This window comes from Rhinatrema bivittatum, chromosome 2, assembly GCF_901001135.1.
Source record: "Rhinatrema bivittatum chromosome 2, aRhiBiv1.1, whole genome shotgun sequence".
Lineage (NCBI taxonomy): Eukaryota > Metazoa > Chordata > Amphibia > Gymnophiona > Rhinatrematidae > Rhinatrema > Rhinatrema bivittatum.
In genome coordinates, this window is record NC_042616.1 from 671,313,525 (window position 1) to 671,339,401 (window position 25,877).

At 41.9% G+C, this 25,877-nt stretch overlaps 1 protein-coding gene across 5 annotated transcripts in view; it reads right to left on the reverse strand.

Annotated features, from left to right (window-relative positions):
- Positions 1-25,877, reverse strand: part of JPH1 (junctophilin 1) — a 353,316-nt gene that overhangs the window by 239,970 nt on the left and 87,469 nt on the right. For all 5 annotated transcript variants that reach the window (XR_003854844.1, XR_003854845.1, XM_029591495.1 and 2 more), the window contains exon 2: positions 23,751-24,504. Coding sequence is in view for 3 of the 5 variants with exons in the window: in XM_029591495.1 (XP_029447355.1) it covers positions 23,751-24,504 (754 nt within the window). In the remaining 2 variants the exon portion in view is untranslated. The remainder of the gene's footprint in view (positions 1-23,750; positions 24,505-25,877) is intronic.

A 25,877-nucleotide genomic window follows, 5' to 3' on the forward strand; every position in this document is an offset into this window, starting at 1 on the left:
GACAGTGGTTCTTAAACATGTAGGAGCTCCTTTCTTAGGAGCTATAACATGAGCCCTGGAGCACACACAGTGCATACAGCACTTCCTCATCGTTCCCCCCCTGAGCTTCCTTTTTTGAGTCCTTCCAGGTGCTCTCTTATCCCTAGGCTGAGTGAGATAGGGATGCAACTTATTCTGAGCATTGGGAGCAGCAGCAGTGGAAGAGCTCTGGCAGCCACATGTAGCAGCCAAGATAACTACCTGAGCTGGCTATCTGCAGCACACTCACTTCTCCTTTATCTTGCACTTGTATGTAAAGGGAAATGGCTCATGTGATACGTTCATGTGTGCCTTTGCTGCCCCCTCTCCTTTTGTTTACAATATTGAAGGGAGAGTGGCAGGTCTTTCAGTGCTTCCCTAGATCTTCTGGCCATATGGGTCCTCTCCATGTCTGCACTGCCTGCTCTGTGGAGGTTGGTGTGCCACACAAAATGTTTGTTAATGTAGGCATGCCTTGGGCTTGAAAAGGTTGGGAAACACTGCTAGACACAGTTCTGCAAATAATGCAATAGATTTGAAACTGGAATGCTTATGCACCTCCAGCTAGCTAGCATCAAACTTTGCCACACTGGAATTCTCTGTGTAAGTGGACAACATTAAAATACAGAATGATAATACTCTCAGAAGATAACAGACTTTTAGCTAACAAATATGTACAAATATGTACAAATATGTACAAAGCTATAATTTTACTACTATACAGCACTAAGAAGCATTGCAGCATGTCCTAGTAATAATTTAGATTTATATTGTATCTGTCAATTAAACAGGTACTCAACACGCGCTACAATTTTTAAAAGAAACATAAGCAGTTACAACTAAGTTCAATAATCTGGCAGCATAGTTCCTGCCTCTGGGTTTCATGAAAGCTTCCAAAGGGAAGAAAAGAGAAAGAACAAAACTATTACCCAAATGCAATTAGATAAACTTTGACAGAAAAGAAAGAGGAACTTATCTAAGTTTACAGAACATGTTTGACAGAGGAGCGTTTTCAACTTCAGTCTCAGGTCTTCACCTGAATTGTGATTCAATGTTCTAATCATTAGACCATGATTTTTCCTTTTTAAGTCAGCTAGCCTTAGGGTCTGCTACAAAAGGCGTCTCAGTCTGGATACAAAAAAAAATCTTATGGCTCGTAAGTAGAAAAAGGCTCCAGTGTAATGTACACTTTACATCTGTTGATGCAACAAGTATAAGAATTCAATATCTGATAAAATCATATTTTCCAAATTATGTAAAGACATCACAAATACACAAGACAAATGCTATTTAGTATTCCAAGTTTACAGTATTTTTTACTGTATTTTCAGCATGTTATACAATATTTCTATTTCAGCATATGAAAAAAAATTAAAGGGCCAGTTCATCACTTTAAATATTCACTGCCTGGATAGTCAATTCTAATAATCTCAGACATGAAAACAATATGTTGCATCACTACCTTAGAGTACTATATTCTTTTAAGAAGAAAACCAATTTGGAGGTTAGGGTGTGCTAAATAGTTTACAGCTCCCTCTCCAGAGGAATTCCAAATCCTGGCTTAGTTTATCTTGGGTAAGTTTCCTGACAAGACTCTGCTAAGGGTCAGAGAGCAACCAGAAGCATAACATCATGCAGAAGCCAAAAGATAATCAAGCATAACACAAAGATAAAGTTTTCTTCCTAAGGACACAGAATACCATTAAGTTGCATCAAACACCACCCTACCCCCTCACACAAACAGAAGCAATTCAACGTATGATAAAATACTGTTTTAATCCAACAAAATATTCTAATATGAAAAGTTATTTAAAACATATACATAGCGGGGCAGATTTATTACGTGCAGGTGGTACATTTGTGCGTGCTACCCGGCGCACATAAATGTACACCCGATTTTATAACATGTGCGCGCTGCCGCGTGCATGTTATAAAATCCGGGGTTGGCGCGCGCAAGGGGGTGCACACATGTGCATCTTGCACGCGCCGAGCCCTAGGGGAGGCTCGATGGCTTTCCCCGTTCCCTCCAAGGCCGAAATCAGAGCAGCCTTGGAGGGAACTTTTTTTTTGTTCCCCCCCCACCTTTCCCTCCCTTCCCCTATCTAACCCACCCCCCAGCCCTACCTAAATCCCCCCCACACCTTATTTTGTTGAGTTACGCCTGCCTCTGGCAGGCGTAACTTGCGTGTGCCGGCTATCTGCCGGCGCGGCACTCGGCCACACCCGCCGCCACACCCCCAGACACCCCTCGGACCCGCCCATTTTTGCAAGCCCGGGGCTTGCGTGCGCTGCCGAGCCTATGCAATATAGGCTCAACGCGCGCAGGGAGGGTTTTTAAGCGTTACGCGCGTAACCTACATGCGTAGCCCTTTTAAAATCCGCCCCAAATGTTTTATGCTGTGTGTTATTACTTTACAATCCACAGAGCTCGCATTCAGATTACTTTCTGATAATAGAAGCAGCAGCTGACATCAACATTACTGGTCCCTACATGCTATATCAGTGTACAACCATAGCAAAAGCTATTTCTTGCCACAGAGAAGAATTAGCATACGCCATAAAAAAAATGCAAGATCCAATTTTGATTTTTGATCTGAAGTAGTCTCCTTTTTCTGCCTAGGCAAAAGTCCTAATAAAGCAACATGGCTCTCCCATCTGTCACACAGCTACAGCTACCATAGACACTTTGCACGAGAGCATGACTCACTCTCGCCTCCACACGGAAACGGCAGTCTAAGGTTTGCATGGCAAAACTCTACAGAAAAACTGGAACAAATGCTACAACTGAAGCATTACTTACAAAAAGATCAAGTAGAAAACACTGGCTTTATAAAAGGTTTGCTCCCATTTTGTGTTTATGGGAAAATCTTTTAACAAATTAGGCCCCATAGTGTTTGCAATAGGGAAACACAGTAACACAGTAAATGAAGGCAGAGAAAGGCCGATTGGCCCATCCAGTTCATCCAGATAGACAAGCTCCCTGGTACTCTACCAGTTATAATACAAATCCTAAACATCATAAAACAGAAAAGAGAATGTACACACAAATATTTATTTTCGGTAGCAGCATGTAGAAGTATGTACCCAACTGTATCTCATTCATGAGGAGATGGGTTAATGTTTTTACACAGGGGGCACTGAATGTGATCTTCCTGAAATCAAGTTCACTGTATTGTAATGAGTCCCTTTAATCTACTGCAAAATGAAACAATGATCCTGTTGTTCCAATCAAAAAATGAGGGGGAAAAAAAAACACCCATCAGTGTCATCATCTCCTTCCACACGTTGCCTGAGGATTGAAGAAGTCTGACTCTTTTCATAGATTAGGCCAAAATACATACAGCTCACAAATATAATGGGGGTAATTTATTTAAACAATATTTTTTATTACAAACAGAGCATACATTATTTTAAACATGAGATGGAGCAGCTTGTACATCACATAATGAAAACAATTTGCAAATCTTCTCAAAGTGTTCTATTTTTCTTTAAATAACATTCAGTATCGAGCAGTATTTATGTCAGAACTCATAACCACTTTGATAAGCAGCCACTGCCTCAGAAAGGGCGTGTTTAGTTAATGAAGGTACAGATACTCTGGAATTGAAGATATGGTAGTTCTTTGGCAATAGCAGCAGGAAACTGGGCTGTTCACACAAGAACTGTCAGCTGGTTAGACTGTAATGTCTCCTAACTGCTGATTTTTGTAAAAAGTCTCTATGCAAATTCTTTATGCCGTTACCAGGGTAATGATAATAGTACTAACAGCGTTATACACAGGGAAGATAATTTTAGAAGGCAGTTCCATGGGTAAAACAGTGCTTTACTCGCAGAAATGGCTGGTTATAAACTGTCTGTCTGATGTGCGAGTAAACTGATGCGTGTAGGGCCTATTTGAATGTAATATTGCCAGTCTGAGCAGAAGCACTCCCGGAGGCCTGCATAAATTTTCCCAAAGAATTTCTGCGAACAATTTAGCAGGTCTGCATGTAGTTTTGGTGCGATAATTTTCAAAGGAAGCAATTGTGCTTAATTTCACTTTGAAAATTGCTGTACACATTCAGTTTTTGCTGACTTTCTTATGCCTCTCCCCCTCAAAAATCCCTCAACAATTTGCATATTTGCATGGAGTGCTACAGCATTTAGTGGTAGCTTGGACACTTTATTCAGCCCTTTATCGATCTGTCATTTTGAGGCACTGCTGGGCTGTTATCTTCCCCTCAAACTTTGCACAGTATATACACTTTATTTTTTTCACTGGCCATGCACTTATTGATATGCTGGATGGCACCTGCCATGGGCTATCATTGGATCCTGAAGCATTTTTACATTAATTCACTTGACCTTTATTTTAGGACAGATATCACTCAGTTCCTGAACATGAATGCCAATTTATTTCAAGAAAGGGATTAGCATGGTGAACTCAAATTTTAAAAAATGCTATACACAGTAAAATCTCTAATCTTAATGCCCTTTTTTTTTTTGCATTTAAAATACTTTCTTGCTCAATAGGGAACAATTTTCAAATAGCAACTTTACTTATGCTAATTTTTAAAGAGAAAGAATGCATGTACTTATATTGAAAATCTGCATAAAGTGCACATGATAAAAGCACCCGTGTGCTTTGGACATGCTTTTCTTTTGCGTGGGAGGCTGAGAAGGGGTAAAATAGCATATGCATTTATGAAAAATGCCATGTACGTGCACTATTTTCCTCCCCCAACATAAGCATGCCTCTGCAAACGCCTCTTCGCAGTCAGAAAGCAAAAGTGTACATGCTATGGTAGCCCGCATGAGCTTTTATCTAGGCAGGAGGCGGCAATTTTCAGCTAAGCCCTTTAACTAATTTAAACAGCTTTGAAAACTGTACGCAGAATGAGAAAAAGAGCCTTTGTTTTAATAAGGTCCTATGATTTAGGTTAGGTTATTTTACTTCTTATTCAACTGCTTTTAGACCAAGCTTCTTTAAATATTTTTTCAAGTATAGTATATTAAATCAGCTTCAAAAACATATGCAAACACTATACTATACAACAATCTGCACTAAACAGAGAAACATTCCTAAGCACTGGGTTATTGTACTTTTTCAAATATGGGTCTTTTAGAAGGATAGTATACAATACTTGTTGAAGTAATGCATTATACACTGTCAGTACAATTTACATCTTATCTAAAGCCATAGAATTTCTCAACACTTACATTTAGAAACATTCACTTTTGTGGCTACATTTTCAGGACAGGCAGATGACATCATATGGGAAATGATCTGCTTTTTTGTAAGAAAGTCACCCCTTTTCCATAGCCCACAAGTGATCACAGGCATATCAATATATACTAGGCATCACTACCTGAGACAAAAAATTCTATATGTGGTCAAAAATTTGATCAGGTGGTCTTTTGTGGTATATAAGACAGGGTAGGAGAAGAAAAAAAATCAACAATTTAAATAAATAATATCAGATTATTTTTTGTTTTAAACTTCCTGAAATGTTTTAAATTTCCAATAATTATAATAGTTTTCTTTTTTTAAAAATATTTTATATATATAGATAGATAGATAGTAAATGTGAACACATGATATAATGAATATCAGACAGTATGTATTATTGAACCCTTTATTGTCACTGTTTTGAATGCCCAGGAATTTGTTAACTATATATATATATGGGTAAACAGTATTTTACTCGCAGAAATGGCTGGTTATAAACTGTCTGATATGCGAGTAAAATGATGCGTTGTAGGGCCTATATGAATGTAAGATTGCCAGACTTAGTAGAGGCACTCCTGGATGATAGATATATAAAATAAGGTGGGGGGTTTTTTGTGAACTTAGGTCTACAAAGGCAATTTCACACTTAGTTGAACTATGTGGTAATAGTGAGTTGCTATGCATGATTTGTATTTATTTATTTATTTAATTCAATCATTTCTAACCTGCCCTATTACTGGGCATCTGTTCTGGACAGTTTACAATAAGCATTATAAAACAGACACACACAGTATAAAACAAGCAAAATGACAACTCATCCAAAAGCCTCAAAAAAACAAATGGGTCTTCACCTGCTTTCGAAAAGACTTGTAATCCTGTAATTGCCAAATCTCCACAGGGAAAGCATTCCACAATAAAGAGGCAACCAAGAAAAAGGCCTTATTCCTAGTCTCCTGCAATCTGGCTTTTGTAAATGCTAAACAAACAAGCTCAGAATGTAACGTCTGGGTAGGAGAATACCATGACAGTTGTGCCTTCAAATATTCCAGGCCCTCCCCATGAATCACACGATACACCAAGGATCATACTTTGAATTTAATTCTTTGATTGACAGGGAGCCAATGCAGGGACTTCAACACTGGGTAATATGGTCCCTCAAAGGTGTCCCCTTAAGCAAATAGGCAGCTGCATTCAAAACTAAATGTTCGGCGGTGCAAGCCTGTCTCGTGCCGTCAAGGGTAACCAGGGTAGAGGCGCGCGGCAGCAGACGTGAGGGGGGAGGGGTGGATGACATGTACGGGGGGGAGCAGTGGTTGAGGCAGCGAATGGAGGCGCAGCGATTCGAATCGCTGCGCACCCATTGGCAGGGGGCTCCTTTGCCTGCCGGGATGAGGCAAACGGTTTGCCAGACAGACCCGGCGGGCCCAGGAGGAAGGCGCAAGGGTTCAGCGTAGCGGGCTAAATTCAGTCAGGAATAGCGAATCAATTACCGTATTTTTCGCTCCATAAGACGCACTTTTTTCCCCCCCAAAAGTGGGGGGGAAAATGTCTGTGCGTCTTATGGAGCGAATATAAAAAAAACAAACAAAAAACAAAACTAACTACAACCCCCCACCCTCCTGACCCCCCCCCCAAGACCTGCCAAAAGTCCCTGCCAAAAGTCCCTGGGGGTCCGGGAGTTATCTCCTACACTTGGGCTGGCAGTAATCAAAATGCCGCCGATGGCCCTTTGCCCTTACTATGTCATAGGGGCTACCAGTGCCATTGGTCGGCCCCTATGACATAGTAAGGGCAAAGGGCAGTCGGCTGCCAGTAATCAAAATGGCGCAGACTGCCCTTTACCCTTATGCCCCTGTGACATAAGGGCAAAGAGCCATCGGCACCATTTTGATTACTGGCAGCCAACGGCCCAAGTGCAGGAGAAAACTTCCAGACCCCCGATGGACCACCAGGGACTTTTGGCAGGTCTTGGGGGGGTCAGGAGGGTGGGGGGTTATAGTTAATTAAATTTAAAGGGTTGGGATGGGGGGGGTTTTTGTTTGTTTTTTTTTCCCACAGAAAGAGAACGATAAAAGTTTTCTGGTCTGGGGAGTGGACCGAAATGGCCCTCCGCAGACCCGAAAATGAAATGGGGACAAAAAAAAATAAAAATGTATGCACTCCCCTAATTTGCTCCATAAGACGCACAGACGCCCGGGAACAGAGCAGGTTTAGCACACCATTATTATTTTTATTTTTTTTTTAATTTTCCCCCTCTGAATCCTAGGTGTGTCTTATGGTCAGGTGCGTCTTATGGAGCGAAAAATACAGTAGTTTATTCATCAGTACTTTGGATAGCCAGGAAGTCGCATTTCTTTTGAGGTGCGCTGCTTCCAGTGTTAGCAGTAGTATGCAGAGGCGAGGTAAGGAGGCGAGGGTCCCGGCACGGGCCGTTTCACACTCGGCCCCGGCAGGCCCCCCCGGCGACCACCCCCCTGCAGCGGTCACCTTCTCCATCTCCCGCGATTTCTGAAGAAAGCGAGCCCGAGGTAGAGGATCTTCCTCCCTCCCCCCATATTCCTTCCCCAGAGCAGGATTGCTAGGAGATCTCTCTCCTTGCTGAGGATAGTTTTTTTTAACTTCTTCTCAGGCGTTTCCCATTGTTCAAGGCGCCTCTTCCTCTGCCCCCATCCTCCCTCCCTTTGGTTCCTTCTCATGGTCCGGGTAAAGGCAGGCTCAGCAGGGGACAAAGCAAAGGCAAGGGCCCTGCAGCGAGGTCTGATGGCATTAGTCGGCCTCTGAGTGTGCCTGCAGTGTTAGGTGCCGCTGTTTACAGTGGTGGCAAGGTATTAGGAAGAGGGCAGTTCCCTGCGGCGCGTTTAGAACCCCCATAGGAAAAAGAGGAAAGGAGCAGAGGAGCATGGCGAGAGGACTAAGGACAGCGGATGCAGGCAGGAGCGGGCCGGCGAGCAGGAGAAGCGAAGGCGGAAGCGGAGACAGGAATAAAGAGAGAAGGAGGACGGTGGATACGGCGGAAGAGGCAGCATCATGAGGCGGCGGCACTGCTCCCGGTATGCAGGTAGGAATGCCCCCTCCTTTCCCATATGGGTATCGGGCATTTTGGGGGTGGACCGAAGAGAAAGGATGTCCAATATGGTACGGGGACTTATCTTTGGAAGATGGGGTTTCGTTTGAGAAGACGGTGGCTGAGGTTGGGGCGGGGGAGGGGCCAAGCAGGCAGTTAGTAGGGAGGGAGACAGGATCAGGGTACAAGGGGATTAAGGAGGGTGTAAGTGCGGGGTACCAGCAGCAGAGAGGTGCTGCGGCTGGTGTGTCTGTTTTCACAGGTAACGAGGGCGCAGCAGTTCCTGGGACTTCGCAGCAAGAAGCTTGGAGGGAGAGGAGCAAGGCGAGAGCGGACGACACAGAAGGATAGAGTGGCATGCCGACAGTGGATAGACCGGCGGAGGTGAGAAGAGGGAGTTTACCAGGAGATCAAGCAGGTGAGTTGGAGGACACAAGGCTAAGCGAGCAGACAGGAAAAGAGCGGAGACAGAGGAAAAGAGTCAGGCATGATACTTCAAATTCAGATTCTAGCTCGACATCGTCCTTGTCTACCTCCTCAAGCGAGTCTGTGGGGGGGAGATATGCCAAGATTACTCAGGGCTCGAGGCAGGATATGGGGCATCCAGCTCTGGCATCATTGTCAGAATTGTGGGAGGAGGTTCCCAAAAAGATTCAAAAGCGTATAAGGAAACGTAAGTACGTGAATATATTTAGACTGTTGGAAGGCAGAAAGAGTAGAGGGAAAGATAAGAAGAAAGGGAAGAAAAAGGGGAAAGAGGGAAAGCAAGGACCGAAAGTTGCCAAAAACATTTTAAATTGGGTACGTGGGTTTTTAAGATTGGCTAGCGTGGTAGGGCACTTTGAGCCAGTGCAATACGTGCCCTTCTTAGCATATGCGGATAGCATATTGGGGGCTTATAAAGATTACGATGGTTGGGCCTGGCTCAACCATGACGAAAAGTTTAGAGACAAAATGGAAGGCAAAACAGCATATGGCGAGGGGTACCCAGGATATTAATCTGTGGTTAACCCAGATGACAAATAAGGGAGCAGGAAGCGGGAGGGGTGCAGTAGGAGGGGGCAGAGGGCAACTCGAGGCAGCTAATCCGGGAACTGGGAGTGGAAGGCAGAGTTCCTTTCGGAGTAACGGGAACAGTTAGTTGGGAAGGGGTGGCAAATCAGCAGGGGGGGGGGAACAGATGTCTGTTGGCGTTTTAATAAAGCCATATGCCTGTTTCCTGAATGCAAGTTCAGGCATGCTTGCAGCTCCTGTGGAGGACAACACCTAGCCTGCAAATGTCCTAAAGGACAAGGAGGTGTTATGCGAAAAGGAAATTAGTATAGGGGTCAGGATTGACAAGGCGATTTCGCCAATAGTAGGATCGCAGTTGAGTAGGGAATTAAAGGGATATCCTGATAGGAGGGCGGCTGGGTTTTTAGAGGCGGGTTTTAGAAAGGGTTTCAGAATACCTTACGAGGGACCCGGGGAAGGGGGGAGGGTATTAAATGTGAGGTCAGCAATCAATAAGAGGGAAGTGGTGAAAAAAAAATTGCGGGCCTACTTGAAGATCCGTCCTAGCGTAGGGGGATCCTTCTTGGTGCATAAAGATGGTCTTCAACTCACCAATTTTCAATTTGTAAGGATCTTGAAAAGGGTAGTGGAGGAGTTGGGTTGGGAAGCAGAATGCTATAGTTCGCATTCTTTTCGCATAGGTGCAGCCACGACGGCAGCGGAATGCGGATGGTCAGAGAGTGAGATAAAGATGTTTCGTAGATGGAAGTCCAAAGCTTTTATCTCTTATGTACGACAATAATGGGGCGGACCGGATGAGCGGATTTAATTTACTTTTCTTTTATTACAGAGTGCAGGGGGGACAGTCAGCAGCAGGGATGCGCCTGGGTCGTGGGCCATTCCTTTGTGCACCAGGCGCACAACAGAGCGGTGGGAAGACCGTATGGGGAGCATCTGCAGCTGGAGACACTGCGATGGAGGATACGATGGTTGGGAAATAGGGGAATGCGTTGGTATGAATTGTTATCTCTCTTGCAAGAGCGGGCAGCGGAATGGGGTGTGCCGAGTATTTTACTGATTCATTTGGGTGGCAATGACATCGGGAAAGGGACGTGCAGGGAACTAATTGCTAATATGAGGAAAGACATGGCAAGAGTTATGGCAACATGGCCATGTTTAAAGGTGGGGTGGTTGCATATAATTGTGAGGTGGAAATACAGGGACGAGCCTATTTGGAAGAAGGGTGTTAAAAAATTGAACAGACAAATTGGCAGATGGGTTGTACAACAGGGTGGATTCTGGGTCAGGCATGAATGGGCCAGGAAAGTGGATCAGGGGTTATTTCGAGAGGACAGGGTGCATTTATCAGATGTTGGAATTGATTTATTCAATAATGCCTTGCAAGAAGGACTTGAAAGTGTAATAACCACATAAACGGCCACAGAGGGGGAACAAGGGTGACTGGGTCAACCTTGTTTGTGGTGGTAAACCCAAGCTCAAGTTCTGTTTGGAATTATGTATTGTTAAATGATATTGGGGGGGAGGAGTCCCTTGTAGTTGGGGGGGCTGCTACATGGGATGGCCAGTGAGCGAAGGGGATAAGCTCAAGGCCGAAGCTTACCCTCGCTGGGACAAGGCAGGGTAAGCAAGGAGGGGGGGGGGTCATATTCCTTATGCCTTACCATTGGGACGTGGTGGTTAAGGAGGCAAAGAAGAAAAAGGGGGTGCTGAATTATGTTAATTGTAAGGGCTCGGGTTATATTAATAAACTGCGGCCTTTTATAATGCCATTAAGTGTCTGAGTTTATTGGTGGGAAAAAAGGGAGCCAAGAGATGATCTCATATCCCTGAGTTATTGCAATCACAGCAGCTCAATAACTATTGATCTGAATACAATTTAGCACTCTGAAAACTATGTGCCGATTTGTATTCCCTGCGAAATTGAAACACTTTGCAAATGGGAGAGGCTTCACATGCTAAAACTCAAAATAATTCATGTATGACAAGTAACACACACTGTTCAGTGTTTTATCAAACTCTGGCCTAGACTCATCAAATCGCAGTAAATAAAATTGAAATATAGTGCTATCGAAGGCCACGATTAGGGAAATGAACATACCACACTGCGAATGTAAATATCGCATTGCACGATTTTTTTTGCATTGCGCATCATATAATGCATCATTTTACATCGGGTGAGTTATTTTCTTTATTTATAAACTAGCCGTTAAACCTGTTAAAACGGGCGAGATTCCATCGGTCAGACCGGCATGGTTAGAGCCGCTCTGTTCTCCACAACTTCCCTTTTCCTTCCATCCTCTCTCACCTCATCTACAACCCCTTCTCTCTCCCAGCCCTCCTCCACTCTTTTTTCTCTTCTCCAGAACTTCTTACCCTTCCCATTTGTTCAGTCATATCCTCTTCCCTTCCCTTCCCTTCTCCTCTCCTCTCATCTTCCCTTTCCTTCCCCTTCTCCCCTCTCCCTCCTCCACTCCCTTTTTCTCTACTCCACTTTACCCTTCCCACTTACATCCTCTTCCTTCCATCCCTTCTCATCTTCCCTTTCCTTCCCCTCCCACCTCCTCAACCCCTTCCCTCTCCCTCAGCCCTCCTTCACTCCCTTTTTCTGTATTCCACAACTTTACCCTCCCCACTTACATCCTCTTCCTTCCCCTCCCACCTCCTCCACAACCCCGTCCCTCTCCCTCAGCCCTCCTCCTCCACTTCCTCTTTTTCTCTCTGGCCCGCCTGACACTTATATACTGCCGCCGCTGCTCCATGGGAGGTCTTCGGGAGTCTCTCTCTCGCGCGCCTCTCCACCGGGCTCGTTGCTGGCCCGCCCGACGCTCGGTGATGAGGCGCGCGTGAGAAAGAGACTCCCGGCGACCTCCTGTGCCGCCGCTGCTGCTCCTCCTCGCCGTTTCCAAGACAGCCGTCCACTGGGCTTCCCCTCTGACCGACGTGCTCTACTGCACATTTGCGTCATGTCGGTCGAAGCCCATTTATATGGGAGATACAGGCTTCCGGCAGTTGCCTCTTTGAACGTGTGTTAGGATTTGGAGAGAGAGGAGGTGGTTAGTGTTTAGTTGGAGTTTAGGAGCTTTTTCTTATGGTTATCTGAGTGAGTTGTCCTGTTTAGTGTTCTCATCTATTTACCTTTACCTTTGTCTTTCTCATCTTTATCTGTGTGTGGAAGTTTTTGTGCATTTATCTACTTTATCTGTCTATCCCTTTGCGTGGAGGAGTAGTGAGGAGTGGAGGATTGGTGAGGAGTGAAGTGGTGATGAGTCCTTCTAACCTGTTTGCCACTTGCATTAGGAATTAGCTTCTGCTTCATTCTGGTTTGTTTATAAAAAAAAATACTGCAGTAAAGCTATCTGATGCAACCTTAACATGTTGTAAAAGAATGTGCTGTTCAAAGTGCTGGAGGAAATAGTATATTATTCTCATTTCCAGGAGATTTATGTGAAATAAGGATTCTTCCTTGCTCTATCTGCCTTAAGCTACTCTTGTTGCAAATGGTTTCTCAGCCCAATTAGCTTGCATCCAAAGTCATATGGCCAAATTTCTTTATCTTCAAAGGTTTGTCTTTGCAGAGGTGGTTTCTGTATTTTCACTGCTAAAAGGAAGATATGATTTCTTTGGTTACTGGAACTGGTACCACCAAATCCTCCCTCAGGGCTTCCTAGCTTCTTAGCTATTTAAAAAGTAATCCTGAAGCAATTATACGTGCATCCTGGTCAATGGAAGAATTCTGTAGTGGAATCCATAGGTCCTTCTATCTTCAAAAACTGCTCTATAGAAGCCATAGTTCTGCATGATAGGCCTATTAATTGTGTGATCATTGACAAAATCTCTCTCTCTCAGGAATCATGACTACTCCTAGGTAGATGATCTTGTATTGGATTCAACGTGTGTATCTTTAACTGAAGATCCATCCAATCTGTCATAAAACATGGTAACTAGGGCAGCCCAGTGGCTCAGCTGTGAACTGCCCTGTGGAGGAACTGAATTTGATTCTCGGGTTAGGTCTTCTACTTCTTAGACCAGCTGGAACTAGAGATACTGCAAAGGTAGCATTCACAACCCTTGGGGGAGGGAGTCCCAGATATCATGCAATGGCAACACCTAGTGGCCTGCTTTACAGCCCATGACTGCAGGTTTCTGGAAGGAGCTTTGTTGCATGGCCCACAACAGAGGATTGCTGCTGCAATGTCTGGGCTAGGCAAATTAAGAGGGAATATAAAACAGGGGTCAAAAACCCCAGGTAGCTGCAAATAGTACCAAATCCCAACCCAGGTTCCAATGGAGCTGGAAAACCAAGAATAGGAGGAAGCCGCTGGTCCTCAAAAATCCAAAACAAAACACAAGATGACATTGTTTCTTACCATAACGGCCTCTGTTGAACAGAGAACTCTAACCAATATTCCATCCAAACATGGATAGATAAGACTCACTCTGCTTTCCAAAGTTTTGCCACAAAGGGTATGAGAACATTAGTGACTTTATCCCAGAGGTCAGAATTTGGATGGCAATGACATAATTTGCCTTTAATCACATATCTCAAAAACTTCTAGTGCAACTCTACAATTGGAATATGTAGGTATGCACTTTGGAGCAAAGGAAGTCCCTTAATCTGATAGCCTGTTGAATAGAGGACAAGAATTGTCCTCTATTCAACAGGCTATTTCTTGACAGCCTTCAGATCCAAAATGTGATGGTATCTTCATGTTTTTTTCTGAGAACCAAGAAATAACTGGAATATATCCCCTTGAACATCCCAAGTACTAGAATTTGATTGCTCTTCTGTGATCTAAATTTTTAAGAGTGTTATAGTTTCTACTTAATCCTTTGTAAGAACATAAGAACATAAGAAATTGCCATGCTGGGTCAGACCAAGGGTCCATCAAGCCCAGCATCCTGTTTCCAACAGAGGCCAAAACCAGGCCACAAGAACCTGGCAATTACCCAAACACTAAGAAGATCCCATGCTACTGATGCAATTAATAGCAGTGGCTATTCCCTAAGTAAAATTGATTAATAGCCATTAATAGACTTCTCCTCCAAGAACTTATCCAAACCTTTTTTGAACCCAGCTACACTAACTGCACTAACCACATCCTCTGGCAACAAATTCCAGAGCTTTATTGTGCATTGAGTGAAAAAGAATTTTCTCTGATTAGTCTTAAATGTGCTACTTGCTAACTTCATGGAATGCCCCCTAGTCCTTCTATTATTCGAAAGTGAAAATAACCAAGTCACATCTACTCGTTCAAGACCTCTCATGATCTTAAAGACCTCTATCATATCCCCCCTCAGCCGTCTCTTCTCCAAGCTGAACAGCCCTAATCTCTTCAGCCTTTCCTCATAGGGAAGCTGTTCCATCCCCTTTATCATTTTGGTTGCCCTTCTCTGTACCTTCTCCATCGCAACTATATCATTTTTGAGATGCGGCGACCAGAATTGTACACAGTATTCACGGTGTGGTCTCACCATGGAGCGATATAGAGGCATTATGACATTTTCCGTTCTATTAACCATTCCCTTCCTAATAATTCCTAACATTCTATTTGCTTTTTTGACTGCTGCAGCACACTGAGCTGACGATTTTAAAGTATTATCCACTATGATGCCTAGATCTTTTTCCTGGGTGGTAGCTCCTAAAATGGAACCTAACATCGTGTAACTACAGCAACGGTTATTTTTCCCTCTATGCAACACCTTGCACTTGTCCACATTAAATTTCATCTGCCATTTGGATGCCCAATCTTCAAGTCTTGCAAGGTCCTCCTGCAATGATTCACAGTCTGCTTGTGATTTAACTACTCTGAATAATTTTGTATCATCTGCAAATTTGATAACCTCACTCGTCGTATTCCTTTCCAGATCATTTATATATATATTGAAAAGCACCGGTCCAAGTACAGATCCCTGAGGCACTCCACTGTTTACCCTTTTCCACTTAGAAAATTGCCCATTTAATCCTACTCTCTATTTCCTGTCTTTTAACCAGCTTGTAATCCACGAAAGGACATCGCCTCCTATCCCATGACTTTTTAGTTTTCGTAGAAGCCTCTCATGAGGGACTTTGTCAAACGCCTTCTGAAAATCCAAATACACTACATCTACCGGTTCACCTTTATCCACATGTTCATTAACCCCTTCAAAAAAATGAAGCAGATTTGTTAGGCAAGACTTCCCTTGGGTAAATCCATGTTGACTATGTTCCATTAAATCATGTCTTTCTATATGCTTTACAATTTTGTTCTTGAGAATAGTTTCCACTATTTTTCCTGGCACTGAAGTCAGGCTCACTAGTCTATAGTTACCTGGATCACCCCTGGAGCCTTTTTTAAATATTGGGGTTACATTGGCCACCCTCCAGTCTTCAGGTACAATGGATGATTTTAATGATAGGTTACAAATTTTAACTAATAGATCAGAAATTTCATTTTTTAGTTCCTTCAGGACCCTAGGATGCATACCATCCGGTCCAGGTGATTTGCTACTCTTTAGTTTGTCAATCTGGCCTACTACATCTTCCAGGTTCACAGTGATTTCATTCAGTTCGTCTGACTCATCACCCCTGAAAACCATCTCCGGAACTGGTATCTGCCCAACATCCTCATTTGTAAACACGGAGGCAAAGAATTCATTTAGTCTTTCTGCAATGGCCTTATCTTCCCTAAGAGCCCCTTTAACCCCTCTGTCATCTAATGGTCCAACCGACTCCCTCACAGGTTTCTTGCTTTGGATATATTTAAAAAAGTTTTTATTATGAGTTTTTGCCTCTATGGCCAATTTCATTTCAAATTCTCTCTTCGCCTGTCTTATCAATGTTTTACACTTAGCTTGACAATGCTTATGTTTTATCCTATTTTCTTCAGATGGATCCTTGTTCCAGTTTTTGAAGGATGTTTTTTTGGCTAAAATAGCCTCTTTCACCTCACCTTTTAACCATGACGGTAATTGTTTTTCCTTCCTTCCACTTTTCTTAATGCGCGGAATACATATGGACTGCGCCTCTAGGATTGTATTTTAAAAAATGTCCATGCCTGTTGAACACTTTTAACCTTTGCAGCTGCACCTTTCAGTTTTTTTCTAACTATTTTTCTCATTTTATCAAAGTTTCCCTTTTTAAAATTTAGTGTTAGAGCTGCAGATTGTAAATTGTAAGAGAACTGGAATGTGACTGAAGTCTATGCTGCATACATGTTGACTATTATTTAGGACCTGTGTTTTGTACAGACTTTGTCTAGGCCTTGAAAAAGAACTGCAGCCTGTCCTTTAGGGCTATTTCCATGAGATATTGGATGTGTTAAGAAATCTTGGTGACTTGTTTAATAGTGCTGAAAAATCCATATTTTTTCTGCTCCCCTGAAATTGCAGTCTAGACTATGAGGCAGATTGAGAGAAGTACCCAGAGTATCTTCTTCAGCATGACATTTGATGCAGGTAATAATATAAGGAAGACCGCTTTTGTCCCAACTTCACATGCAGGGGAAAGTTTTTACTCTTTGCAAGATCGCTAAGCCTTGCTTGAACATTTCAGAGAGTGAGCAGGTGAAAATTCAAACATATATTCTGAAAACTAGGCTCTAAAAGGTTTTTGCCTTGAAAAGGTACATTCATAAGAAGCACTTTAGATAGGAGATCCACCAACCACCATTTAAACACAGCCACCTGCATACCAATATCCTGGTAACAATTAATCTGGCTATGAGCAGAATGGCTATTATTCTAGCATCCATGTGCAGTAGGGGCAACATTATGTTGAGAAGTTTTTGGGACAGATTCTTGCTCCTCATCCTCTAAATCAAGGGTTTGCAGCTCTGCTCCTTGAGTGCTGCAAACAGGTTATTCATAATGAATATGCAAGAGAATAACTTGCATGCAATGCCTCAGTTGTATTCAAATATATTTCATGCATATTTATTGTGGATGTTCTGAAAAACAGACATATTTGCGGCATTCAAGGACCAGAATTGCCTACCTCTGCTCTAATTTGTGAAGTCAATGTAACCAACAGCAGCATAACCCCACTCATTTCAACATAAAAACATAAGAAAAGCTATGCTGGGACTGACCAAGGTTCATTGAGCTCAGCATCCTCTATCCAAAAGTGGCCAGTCCAGGTCACAAGTACACAGCAGATTCCAAAAAGCAGATCTAAATTTTATTGCTAACTCCCAGGGATAGCAATCCCTTTCTTTAGTTTACCAGTGGATAAAAAGATTTTATGGCCTTTTCTCCAGAACTTGTCCAAACCTTTTTTAAACCCTGCCATACTAGTTACCCTGGCCACATCTTCTGGCAACAAAAAAGCTTTTGAAGTGTAATCTCCAGTTTTCTGTCTATGGGATCTTAAATACCAACATTACCATTAAGGAATGGATTTCCCCTAAACAGATATTTCCTGATGCACACTAGGGGATGTGCTTAGCAAAATTATGATGTCTTTTTTTCTGTAGGTTCATTTGGAACCTTTTTTGTTTTTTGTTTTAGTTTCTTTTTTTTTTTGTTTTGTTTTTGGAAAATAATACATGCCATTTGCAAATTGTGCGTGCTATTTCCCGATACCTAAAAAAAAAAGGAAAATGAACAGAAACTTTAAAAAAAAGAAGCAAAATATTTCCCAAACAAAATGACTGAAGACCCCGAAGGTTTTCAGAGACGCTGTGATCCCCCGAAGGCGGCCATTTCACCAGAAAGTTATTTTTTAAAACCAAAACTCTGGTCACAGGCTTCACACCAATCTCTAGTCCCTCCCTTTTGTTAAACACATACCCCCCCCCCCCAGGAGCTGGCCCTCATATTGCCCTCCCTCCTGACCCCTCCCACCTCACCAATTCCTGGTGCCTGGTGGTCTAATGGGAACCCAGGAGAAACCCCTCTGCTCCCAGAACTGTCCGGTGCCCTATTATGTGACAGGGCCTGCCCAATTGCACTGCTAGTCTCTATCACATGATGAGGCAAAGGCAGCCAGCGCCATTGTTCAAAATGGCGGCTGCTGGGTTCAGGAGCAGAAGGGTCACTCCCAGGCCTCCTCTAGGCCACCAAGCAGGATGTGGTGAGTCTTGGGAGTGGTTTGGGAGGGTGGGGTAGAATAGGCTATGGAGGGAATATTTTTTGTTTTAACAAAGGGGATGGGCTAGGGATGGGGACCTGTGACCGGATTTTGATTTTAAAATTTTATTTTTCTGGGGAAACAGCCACCTCCAGGTTGAGCTGTTTGTAACAGGTTCAGATGTGTACTATTTGCAAATAGTGTGCCCAAAAAAGGATAGGGAAAAACAAAATATTTTGGGGGTCTTTCTATTGTTTAGTTTAAAAATTACAAGAACCAACAACAGACAATGTCAACAACATTGTCTATGTTATTTCAAAAAAAGGCACATCCCTAATGCACACTAGACACCAAAGATCATAGCTCTTTTAATTTCCTGGGAAAATCTTGAGTCCAGCAATTATCTTGTGAACATGTACCCTCTTGCTGGGCTGATGCCATTCTCTAGCAATGAGATATGATATGGTTTCAAAGATAGGTAATGTTCTGCCTTTTTTTTTTTTTTAACCCAGATACTCTTCTTTGTGTGAATCTTTACAGAGATATGTGCTATTGTTAGATGCTTAGGAAGTATATCAGTGTTAGATTCTTTAAAGAAAACGTTTACGTTGCTGTGACAAACTCTGAATCAAAATAGTGGATTTTTCCTTATAAAATAGGCAGGGCCAATTAAGTGGCTCAGTGGTAGGTAGTGTTATACACTGGCATAATCTGATTCTCAGGCTAGCCAGGGGATGTTTCAGTGATAGTATTAACAGCCCTTCTGAGGAAGGTAATCTTATCCATTGCTCAACTACAGCATCTAGAGGTGAGACTCAAGGTCCACATTATCTGAATTCTAGTAGGAGACACAGTTTGTGGCCCCTGACTCAGAACTGTCACTGTGATGGGCTGGGCTGGGCTGAGTTGAGAAAGTGGAAAATATCCTGATTAAGCTGGAAGTCCAAAGAAGTAGGAGGAAATTACTGGTCGTCCCCTCTCCCTTCCCATCATCCCTCACTACAAAAAAAAAAGTTAAATAAATGAAACAATAGGGAATTCTGTCTGTAACAACTTGGTCCTGAAGCAGAGTACGTGGTATTAGAAAATCAAAAGGATTTGGAGGTGACCATGTCTGAAGAAAAAACTTTGGATTGTAGGCACATACTTTTCTTTTTTTTACTCAGTTTATTATAAAATTTTCGATCCTATCATTGAGTACCACCTAGCCAGACAGGTTTTCAGATTTGTACATTCTGCCTTCACTGTAGGCAAATATTCATGCATTTTCATTATGTATATTCTGAAAACCAAACTAGTCAGGAGATATGTGAGGCCAGGGTTGAAAACCCCTGTTACAGATGAATCTTGCCCATCGGTGGCAACTTCAGGCTGCAATGCAAGAATCTGATGCAGGCTGAGTCATCCTATAAAGGTTGATCTGAGTTTCCAAGGAAGGTTGAAAGCATCATAGCAGCATAAGGTATGCCATACTGGGTCAGACCAAGAGTCCATCAAGCCCATTATCCTGTCTCCAACAGTGGCCAATCCAGGTCATAAGTGCCTGGCAAATACCCAAACATTAAATAGATCCCATACTATTAATGGCGGCAACAAGCAGTGGCTATTTCCTATTGATTAATAACAGTTTATGGACTTCTCCAGGAACTTATCCAAACCTTTTTTAAACCTAGTCACACTAACTACCTTAAATGTTTTAAATGTGCTACTTTTAACTTCATGGAGTGCCCCCTAGTCCTTGTATTATCCAAAATAGTAAATAACCCTTTCATATTTACCCGTTCAAGTCCTTTCATTATTTTACAGAACTCTATCATATCCCCCCTCAGCCATCTCTTCTCCAAGCTGAACAGCCCTAACCTCTTCAGCCTTTCCTCATATGGGAGCTGTTCCATCCCCTTTATCATTTTGGTTACCCTTTGAAATGTCTTTATACAAATGCTAGAAGTCTAAAAAATAAGATGGGAGAGTTAGAGTGTATAGCACTGGATGAAGAGGTAGATATAATTGGCATCTCAGAGACCTGGTGGAAGGAGGATAACCATGGACGCGTGCGCACACGTTTTAAAATCTACCCTCATGTGCACAAAGGTGAGCCAGTTGATATGGTATATCTGGATTTCCAGAAAGCATTTGACAGAGTCCCTCAATAGAGACTTTTTAGGAAATTAAAAAGTTGTGGGATAGGGGACAGGGTCCTATTGTGGATTGCCAACTGGTTAAAAGATAGAAAATAGAGAGTAGGGCTAAATGGTAAATTTTCCCATTGGAAAATGATGAATAGCGGAGTGCCTCAGGGATCTGTTCTGGGACCACTGCTTTTTAATATATATATATATATATATATATATATATATATATATAAATGACCTGGAAATGGGAACAAGTGAGGTGATCAAATTTGCCTATGACACAAAATTATTCAAAGTTATCACCTCGCAAGAGGATTGTGAGAAATTGCAAGAGGACATTACAAAATTGGGAAACTGAGCATGCAAATGTCAAATTAAATTTAACGTGGACAAGTGAAAGATGATGCACTTAGGGAAGAGTAACCCAAATTATAGCTACATAACGCAAGTTCTACATTAGGAGTCACCACTAGTCAGCATGCAGCAGCAGCCAAGAAAGCAAACAGAATGCTAGGGATTATTAGGAAAGGAATGTAGAATAAAACAGAGAATATCATAATGCCTCTTATTGCTCCATGGTGCGACCTCATCTTGAGTATTGTGTGCAGTTCTGGTCACATCTCAATAAGATATAGCAGAATTAGAAAAGTAGAGAGAAGGGCGACCAAAGGACATAGAACACTTCTCCTATGAAGAAAGGCTAAAGAGGTTAGGACTCTTCAGCTTGGAGAAGAGTCGGTGGAGGGGAGATATGTTAGAGGTCTATAAAATAATGAGTGGAATAGAACGAGTAAACGTTAATCAGTTGCTTACTCTTTCAAAAAGTACAAAGACCGGCGGACACGCAAGAAGTTGCTAGGTAATACATTTAAAACCAATAAGAGAAAATATTTTTTTACTCAACACATACCCTACGTTTTGCTCCATAAGATGCACTTTTCCCCCCAAAAGTGGGGAGAAAATGTCTGTGCGTCTTATGGAGCGAATATAAAAAAAAAAATTTTAATTGACTACAACCACCCACCCTCCTGACCCCCCCCCCCAAGACTTGCCAAAAGTCCCTGGTGGTCCAGCGGGGGTCCTGGGAGTGATCTCCCCCTCTCGGGCATTTGGCTGCCAGTATTCAAAATGGCGGCCCATGCCATTTTTTAAGAGGGTGGGGGGGTTGTAGTTAATCAAATTTGAAGGGGTGGGTTTGTTTTTTTTTTCACAAAATAGTATGATAAAAGTTTTCCAATCTGGGGAGTGGACCGAAATGGCCCTCCCCAGACCTGAAAACGAAACGGGGTAAAAAAAAAAAATTTTATGCACACCCATCGCTCCATAAGACGCACAGATGCCCAGGTTTAGCACACCATTTATTTTTTAAAATTTTCCCCCTCTGAACCCTAGGTGCATCTTATGGTCAGATGCGTCAAATGGAGCGAAAAATACGGTAATTAAGCTCTACAATTCGTTGACAGATGATGTGGTGAAAGCTATTAGTGTAGCTGCACTTCAAAAAGGTTTGGACAAGTTCCTGGAAGTAAAGTCCATTAACCATTAGGGTACTTGCCAGGTTCTTATGGCCTGGATTGACCACTGTTGGAAACAGGATGCTGGGTTTGATGGACCCTTGGTCTGACCCAGCATGGCATGTTCTTATGTTCTTAAATCCACTGCTTATTCTTGGGCTAAGCAGCTTGGAATCTATCTACCCCTTGGGATCCTGCCAGGTACTTGTGACTTGGTTTGATCACTGTAGGAAACAGATACTGGGCTTAATGGACCCAGTATGGAAAGTCTTATGTTCTTAAGTACATGCCCTAAAAGTGCCCACATGCTTTACAATTATGTGGTCTATTTGGAAACTGTCTGCATAAGTACTCAATGCAGTCAGCATCAGCATAAAGAGAGATAAAAAGATTTATGTTCCATTATACAATATGAAAATATATTCCCCAGTACCAATTATTCCAAAGATATTATCTGAAACCTAAAACAATCAATTTGCATCTTGTCTGACCCACAGACCATTACTTAGCAAATTTATAGCCTGCAAGTTTAGCACTTTCACAGTGCTTCTGCTAAACACATTAACATGTAAAAACTAACAGCAAGAGTTGGAAAGGCTGAACTGTCTGCAGCATTTCGAATGCTCTATAAAAACATCTGCTCCAATCATATAATCAGAGTCCTTATATTTATATTTCAAGTCGAAGCATAAGTTAACATGAAATTCCAAAAATACTGAAAAGTCATACTTCCCCAAAACAGTGCTAAATGTCAAAAGCATAATCAAAATACTTAATATTAAAAAAGTGAATCCTACTGCCAAAACTGCATCAGGGAACCTGAAAAAATAAATAAAAAAGTCCAAGATGATCACCCAATTGTTGTCACTGGTCTGACCCAGCCTTCATTTTCTCTTCTGATAACTGCTGGATAATCATTTTGGACTTTTTGATTTATTTTTCAGGTTCCTTGATGTAGGGATGCAGGAATGTGACAAACCACTGGCAGTCTCCAAACCAGGATACAACGTTGGAATAAATTAAATGTGGACATGCTAATGAAACTCTGTGGAGTCTGCACTAATGATCAAAGCAAAGCTACACTATTTCAATAATTAATTTCTGCTCCATTGCAAAATATTTTAAAACAAACATTTGGGGAGATTCAGATTTAAAAATCTCATTTACTAAGCATGAGAGAAAAGCCTTAGTAAATCAGGCCCTTACTTTGCTATTTACACAAGTACTGAGAAGATGCATGCTACATTGCGGTTTTACTTAACTGAACTGCTTTTTGCATCAACTAAATTAGTCAGCATTAAATGAATTGATAAAAAAACACTTCAGAAGGTTAATGCATGTTTATGAATTTATATATATATATATATATACATATATTTTTTCTTTCTATTTTTGTGGCTCTTGTCATCTGAATTCAGGGTTCCTGATCATTCACACTGTACAGAGCATGGATGTTGACGCTATCACTGTTCTGCAATTTCATGGATCCTGTGATAAGAGCCTCACTGTTCCTCTCTCCTGTCATAACTAGTACTAGTTTAGGAAACAGTAGGCAATTGATCCTGCTAGACTTCATACCAACTTAGCATAAGAGTAATAATGTCTTTAGTCTAAGACTTCCTACCTTAACCTGGTTACATTTAGTCTGTGGAGCATATGAAATCTAATACATTCATATATAATCATGCACAGAGAAAAAAATAAAGATATCTTTGAATATATGAAATGTACATGCACATAACAAAATACATACCTGGATGCTGCTATTTCCACTTTTGTTCGTGCCACAGCAGCTGCTCGTTGGGCTCCTTCTATTGCTCTATCCACTTTTTCTTTAGTTTTTGTATTTTTTAGGGGTATAAGTTGTTTCCTTATTCCACGGACCAAAACATTATTTTTATACTTTCCTTCTTCCTTTGTGCCATCTGGAAATATTGTACAGCCATATCCATGCCTCTTATTATTTAACCATTCTCCTTCATATTTCATACCATTTGAACGCTCACTTACACCAAAACCACTGCGTTTATCATTCTTCCATTCTCCCATGTATGTTTCTGTTGTGGTGGCATCAACATGGTCTTCCATTGGACAATAATCATAATCGCCGTCCCCAAAGCTAATTGTGGAGTTGGCATCACTAGAACTAATTCTGCTCATAGCTGCATCACTCCTGACAGAGCTGCGTTTGCTAGATATTGAGGTTTTTGATTCAGATTTCTTTAATTTTATGCTACCAAGGAGGGATCCTCTTCTGAATAGGCCTTTCTTCTTACTAGCCATTACTTCAGAGTCACTGTGAAAATTCAAGACAAACCCTCCTCTTGTCCCAGCTGGACTGTCTGCAGTAATGTCATATAGGACAGTGCCATTGCTCTGCTCACTACGAAGGGAGGAGAGAGAAGTGCGAAGGGGAGAACGAATCACTGTAGCCATGCCGTACGGCACACTTTGACGTACGCCATATCCATGCCGCATTCCTCCCATCCATTGTCCTTGGTATGTACCTTCAGAGGAACAATCAAAGAAAACACAATGTAATGACCTGTTTAAACAGAAAACTACCAGTTTCACAGATATCACATTTCTAAACCTTCTAAAGTAGAAACATTTCAGTGCAAAAGTATTTTATTGGCAAACAAAGTTATGAACACCAGTGTCCCCATCCATAAAAAGATCATAACTCTTAGGTCAAATATTTTTACTGAACAGTATATCTTTAAAAAAAAAATCAATGCACACTTTGAAAACTGTTTTCAGTTTATTTGTACTTTGGCAGTTAATATTTTGATTCTGAGGGTGGCCTCTAAGCAGGCTGGTAATACGTGATCAGGCTAAAATATTTCACTTTCACAGACGCAGTAAAATGATGAAGTAATGAGATATCAGAAATATAATGCCAGGGTAATGATTCAGATGGACTGAATCAAATCACGGTGAACCTAGAAGATGTGGTAGGCCTGATTGACAAACTGAAGAGTAGTAATTCACCTGGACCGGATGGTATATACCCCAGAGTTCTGAAGGAACTAAAAAATGAAATTTCAGACCTAAGTAAAAATTTGTAACTTATCATTAAAATCATCCATTGTACCTGAAGACTGGAGGATAGCAAATGTAACCCCAATATTTAAAAAGGGCTCCAGGGGCGATCCGGGAAACTACAGACTGGTTAGCCTGACTTCGGTGCCAGGAAAAATAGTGGAAAGTGTTCTAAACATCAAACATATAGAAAGACATGGTTTAATGGAACAAAGTCAGCATGGCTTTACCCAGGGCAAGTCTTGCCTCACAAATCTGCTTCACTTTTTTGAAGGAGTTAATAAACATGTGGATAAAGGTGAACCGGTAGATATAGTATACTTGGATTTTCAGAAGGCGTTTGACAAAGTTCCTCATGAGAGGCTTCTAGGAAAAGTAAAAAGTCATGGGATAGGTGGCGATGTCCTTTCGTGGATTGCAAACTGGCTAAAAGACAGGAAACAGAGAGTAGGATTAAATGGGCAATTTTCTCAGTGGAAGGGAGTGGACAGTGGAGTGCCTCAGGGATCTGTATTGGGACCCTTACTGTTCAATATATTTATAAATGATCTGGAAAGAAATACGACGAGTGAGATAATCAAATTTGCAGATGACACAAAATTGTTCAGAGTAGTTAAATCACAAGCAGATTGTGATAAATTGCAGGAAGACCTTGTGAGACTGGAAAATTGGGCATCCAAATGGCAGATGAAATTTAATGTGGATAAGTGCAAGGTGATGCATGTAGGGAAAAATAACCCATGCTATAATTACACAATGTTGGGTTCCATATTAGGTGCTACAACCCAAGAAAGAGATCTAGGTGTCATAGTGGATAACACATTGAAATCGTCGGTAC